Source organism: Trichoderma breve, chromosome 3 (assembly GCF_028502605.1).
Source record: "Trichoderma breve strain T069 chromosome 3, whole genome shotgun sequence".
Lineage (NCBI taxonomy): Eukaryota > Fungi > Ascomycota > Sordariomycetes > Hypocreales > Hypocreaceae > Trichoderma > Trichoderma breve.
Window position 1 is genome coordinate 5,701,619 of NC_079234.1, and position 5,988 is coordinate 5,707,606.

Here is a 5,988-nt window from a genome sequence, read left to right on the forward strand (position 1 = left end):
CGTCACACCAGGCCAACCTGGGACCTCCTCTGGCATCCCGCTAAAACTGACGCACGTCAACTCACTGACCCAAGGACACACTTAAGACTTCGCTGATCCCACCTTGGTCCTCCCGACAAATCGCTCCCAACTCCAGACGGGATCTTCTTGACTTTTGGACTGTGTTACCGACTTGGCAATCTTCTAGTCGGGATCCCGCATTTGATCAACAAACCTTCTTTTGCTCTCCCACGCACCACACACACACACGCAACGCACATCACATCACCCGAATAACGTCTCCTGTTGTCAAAGATCACTTAGACAAAAAAGAAAGAAGACGAAGAAAGAAGAAAAAAGAAAGGATTATCGGGCCTTGCAACACAATTACACTACACTTTCAATATTCGATCGCCACTGCACTGCACTACATATTACAACCATGACCATGACGCTGGATACGCCACAGCAGCAGCGATTTGGGCCCGTCATGAACTTTGACTATCCGCCTCATGGCCAGTCGCCGGCCTTTTCAAATCCGTGGTCGTCCTCACCGTCGGCACCTCATACCGCTGCCGTAGCCGGAAGCAACCTCTATGTTGGCCCTCCACAGCCTTCACTCGCCCACAGTCTCGTTTCCAAGCCTCTGACAGCGCGCGCCCCTACTTCCAGCGCACCTCCTTTACCGTCCTATGGTTCAATGCCCGTCACCGCGACCTCAGCTGGTATGTTTTTTTTTTCTTCATTCTGTATCTTCATGATAGTTCACCGTTACTCACCGAAACCCATCTCCAGATCTACTCAACCTGAACCGCCTACAGACTTCTTCTGCTGCGTATGCAGACGCCACCTACGCCACGACAGCCTCTCCCGTCCACGGCCACTTTGCACCCCCTTCAGCTACTCCCTACGATGCCATGGGCTATGCACCAGCTCCTGTGCGGCCATCTGCCTTTAGTGCCATTGGCCACGAATCAGATGCATCGCGAAGATTCTCTCAACAGTGAGTCGGCTCGCCATCTGCACCATGAAATTACATGACTGACCTTGTGCGTCTCAAACAGCGTCCACCCTGATGACCGGAGAGGGTTTGCCGAAGCTCTTGATGCCAGCCACGGCATGCTCGCCATGAGCCAAGAGACACCAAGAAACATCTATGGCAACCGCAACGACCGATCTTCTGTAGATTCATATGGCTTCCCATCGACCCACTCGACCAGCTCCTCCATATCGTCGTCTGGCAACTTCAGTTCCTACTATGGCGACTCTGTGTCCGACTACTCAACCGCCGGCTCAGATATTGAGTCTGTCGGCTCGAGGACGCTCCCTCGACCTCAGGGAATGCTGTCAACCTCACTGCCTCCTGCGCCCCAGTCCATGATGGGCCAGTTCAGCTCCAAGGTCTCGTCCAGCACCCAGAAGAAGCACAAGTGCAAGGTCTGCGAAAAGCGATTCACACGGCCAAGCTCACTGCAGACGCACATGTACAGCCACACGGGCGAAAAGCGTAAGTACTCGATACCCAATTTGCAGCTGTCAAGGACCTCAAGCTCATCATTCTCATTAGCATTCGCCTGCGAAGTCGAGGGCTGTGGACGCCACTTCTCTGTTGTCTCCAACCTGCGACGTCACCGAAAAGTCCACAGGGGCGATGCTCGATCCGAGGCTGGTTCTGAAGACCACCACTCGGACTAAAGCACCCCTTTGGATTTCCTTTCGGTTGTATCAATAGACATCGTTACGAACTACGGCCTTGTATGGCCAACCCCTTCAACATTTTGATCTTTCAGCCAACCCATCACCGCACTTTAATCATCTGTAGCAGCATAGAAGATGCATGAGATGTTGTTGCGGGATGGCGGCGGCTGAAAGATTGACTATCATTACTAAGATTTAATTGGGACAATAATCAGACGACGACTTCATCTCATGACACTATTTTAGAGGATGTGGGATCACAAGAATCAGGAGGCCAGGATTTCTTGACGAGATGGCGCGGCTATATGCACCCGGATTTCTGCCACTTGTTTACGGATACCAATGCAACGCGTTGGCGAATCAGGCATCACACCAGGAGACCATCTAATTGGCGTGTGATGCCTTTGTTTTATTTCTAGCTTTTCATTTGTCCTTTTTCATCTTTTTTATTTCCTTTGTCCTTGCTGGAATGGAGGCTTTACAGGGCTACGAATCTCGGCTGGAACGACGGGATACACGAGATCTTTCCAGCCTGGCGTTTAGGGAGTGGGATTTCTTCCATTATTCAAAGGGATTTCATCAAGCTTTGCGTTACGTTTAGCCTTCCTTACTTGGCTTTCATTGCCGATTGCGAGGGGAAGCAGCTGGAGCTTGATCTCATCACGAAAACAGGCACAGGCGGGAGGGAAGGAAAGGATGGCAATCACGCGGCTTCGCGCGGTGGTTTAGTATTGTATAAATAGGCCCTATTTCATGGTGATGATATACCCATTCAATAGCACTGTGGATCTTTGGTTGAATACACGAAATTCATTCTAACAACTTGTTCGAAAGTGTCTTTGTGTTCCATGGTGTTTCTCAGCACAGCTCTGCATGGTCCCTGATGATCCCTCTGCCTACCATCTTTACACGACTCATGGTGCATTAGCAGTTGCTCCATGGAGCAGGAGGCACACGCAATGAGAGCTCAGGAGAGATGGAAACTGAAAGGCCAGCCAGCCGAGTTGTCCAACGGCGACGATCAACGGCGCTGATGTCCCAAAGAGGTGGGTGAAATTGAGCGGAGGTGCCGAATCGGATTCTATCAAAGTTGTTGTCTTGTGATCGACACAAGTTTGCGGGAGAGGCGTGTCTAGGGAATTGGCAAATTGCTTAGACTTGCTTAGCTTCCACGCTTGGCTTACATGTAAGCTCTCTCTCTCTCTCTCTCTCTCTCTCTTTCTGCACACTGCAGGCTACGGCTGATGTTTCTACGGAGTACGCTACCTAGGATAAAAAAAAAAAGGGATAATATGCATACGCGAGGTAGAAAAAGATGGAGCAGGGGATTGAGAATTTGGGATCAAAAGGAAATTGATTGATTTTCACTTCCCCTCTTTCTTTTGATTGACCTTTTTGGCTATCTTGGCGTAACGCTGCGGTGAGGATATATGGATATCAACCACACTCGGCTGAATGCAAAGTTTATATGAAATATGGGAATATCAATGATTGGAAACAACAACGATTGGGATGAAGGACGAAGTGTGTATGTGTACGTATGGCCGGGGGGATGATCATTTGCTCGAGTAGGAATGGAGGGCGCGTTTCAGAGTCGACACATCACTGCTTGATGTGGTATAGGAGGACCCGTCGAGAAATGTTGTCAAGACCGGACAAGCTTTTGTGGGGGGTAGTAATCTGTAATGCCAAGTTGCGTCTTTCTTTTCTTAAAAACGAAAAGGGTACAGGGAGGCGAGAGGAAATTGTGGGTTTTTGGATTTCTGGATGAAGATTATGGAGGAGTGGGTATTGGTATGTATGTATGGGTAGGGGTAGGGGAAAAGTGATGTTTGGAGGTTGGAGGGCGAAGCGAGGTGTGGTTTTTGGTTTTTGGGGATCGACGAAACAGCTAGTACAGATCTTTATGTTATGATGTAGGAGATGGACATGTTTTTGAATGCTTCAAGAAGGTAGTCATGGTGCGGCTGTTTCTATACTAGTACTACCTACCTGTACTAGACAGGGTTGCTTACATCTATCTGGCGGGCTCCTCTTTATTTTCTTTATTTGATATACACACGCAAGACTGCGGCTTGGTGGGCACGGCATGAGGAGAGAAGAAGAAGGTGTGGTGATATCGAAGATGCATATGGGGGAGGCTGAACGGTGCCACGATGACGGGATTGCTTCATTTCGAAAAGTTGATGAGGAGAAAGGGGACCGCATACGTAGGGGGATCGTCCAAGGGGGGGCTCTTTTGCAGATGGGATGAATCTGGCTACCAGCTACGAATGCTGCATCACTGGCTTTGCCTAAACTGGGAGGGCCAAGTTGACGCTTTTGGCGGTGATGTGCAGTTGTATCAAAAGCTTGTTTTTTTCTGCCGAGGCAACTTTCCAGAGCTGTTTCTGATGTTTGCTGTGTTGGTCATATTACTTCGTATGCTTTGTTTTGTTTTCCTACGTATGTGTATACACGTGAAGGGTTGTTGGGATGATGTGAGCCATGTGATGCCTGTTACTGTTACTGGTGGGAGCACTAAAAGCTTCGCGAATCTCGATGGCAGTATCTTGACCAAATTCATTCATTCAGCCGGCTACGGTAAAACAAAAATAGAGAACGTGGACGGTTTTGAAAGGAGTGTTGCAACGCTATGACAGCATTCTACGTATGTGGTGACGGAGAGCTGTTTGATAAAGGTGGTGGTGGTGGTGGTGCAAGCAAGCATCTACACTATGTATGTGGCTCGCGGCGAATCACAGGCTGCCGTTATGGAACAATAGGACGCAAGAAACGCCCGTCACCGTTTTCTCACAGGTGCACACACACACGCACACAAGACATAGAACACAGACACAAGGCAGAAAAAGAAAAGGGACGGCTTGCAACCTCCGACGAAAGTGGCGTTTTGATATTGGGGTCCGTTTTGTGCAAGCGGCCGTTTTTTTTTTTGGTAGCCACGGCGGAAAGATTTGGTGGGAATAATTTCTGGGAACTAGAGATTGGAGAAGGGGGGGGGAACTTTTCTAGTGCATGTCAGGCGCCAGAGTTTTTGTGTTTCTTTCTGCGCTTCTTCTTGTTATTTTGGTATTCTACAAATTGATAGATGAACAGTACACATTTACGTTTTCGTTCTGCAATTGGTGTTGTCGTCAAGGTGCGCCAACTGCCGGCTGCATGGGCCGGAAGAATGCTGGTACCGTATGACGAAGGAAACGCACATCGGCCGTCCAATTACATGAGTAGCCCGCCGAAGAATGCCCTTTGCAGTTATTCGCACCATTCCAAAAGAATAAAAAGAAAGCACAATACAGTACAGTGCAGCAACACAACTCGCCAACCAGCGAAAACAACTGGGGGAGCAAGCAGCACTTTTGGCTCATACTGTACGGTGTACTTGTGTAGTGCACAGGCCAAGTACACAGTGCTTTTTATTTTTCTTCCACTTCTCTTTCGTGACGAACGAACAAGACAGGGGTCTGGGGGGGCGTGCATCTAAAACAAGCTTTGCCCGCGCTGGGCTTTTTCCTTCCCGTCGAGTATGTTCGAAAAGGGGGCTGTTTTGGGGGATGCTTCTCCCCCGGCCGCAGTGACGTCGGGGGCTATTTTTTTTGTGCCATGTGGGAGGTTGAAGATATGTATCATGGTAAAGAAAAAAAAAGGTTCCTTGCCCCTTGGCTTGCTGGATTCCCTGTTGGCACTGACTGGAGCCCCCCTCGCAGGATGCTGCTGGATACTGCTAATAGAACTTACCACTTACACCACAATAATACGGAGTATGCTAGCAGTAGTATATTTCTGCCTAGAATATTATTATACCAGTGGGGTTCTCACCGGGTTACCGCACCGGGACTGGGCTGGTATCAGCCAAGAACAACCAGCTCGTTAAGGACAGATACCAATCTCATCCAATGCTTGAACCATGAATAAGACCCAGAAAAAAAACAATCAAGCATTAAACGGTACTGTGGGCCGAAAAAGCTTCTTTCTTTCTTATGCCGCTGACAAGGAGACGACGGGAGGAGAAAAAAAAAACAGCGGCGGGAAAAAAAAAAGCTGTTACCTTCCTGTCCTGGTATTTGACATGCCCGCACGATGTAAGGATCGATGTAGATTAATACCTGTCAAGGGAGGTACTCGCAATAGCACGTATCGATACGAGAATTAAGGGATCAAATTCTTACTCTTCTTTTTTTTACGCTTTTCAACTATACTCCTCTTCAGCTTCTCTGTTTAGGGCAGTTGCGTGTGCTGGCGAAAGGGGGTGAGGAAGAGTGGGCAATCCCAAGAAAAGAACCGGGGGGCGCGAATCAGGGGAAAGCGGACTTC

General features: G+C 48.8%; 1 protein-coding gene across 1 annotated transcript; it reads left to right on the top strand.

The window, feature by feature from the left end:
- Nucleotides 1-421: 421 nt before the first annotated feature.
- Nucleotides 422-1,674, top strand: T069G_06113 (zinc-finger of c2H2 type domain-containing protein; the record flags this gene model as incomplete). Its single annotated transcript, XM_056173323.1, has 4 exons — nucleotides 422-704; nucleotides 775-982; nucleotides 1,044-1,486; nucleotides 1,547-1,674. The coding sequence occupies 4 exons, from the start codon at nucleotides 422-424 to the stop codon at nucleotides 1,672-1,674; spliced, it is 1,062 nt and encodes a 353-aa protein (XP_056030181.1).
- Between the last annotated feature and the right edge of the window lie 4,314 nt (nucleotides 1,675-5,988).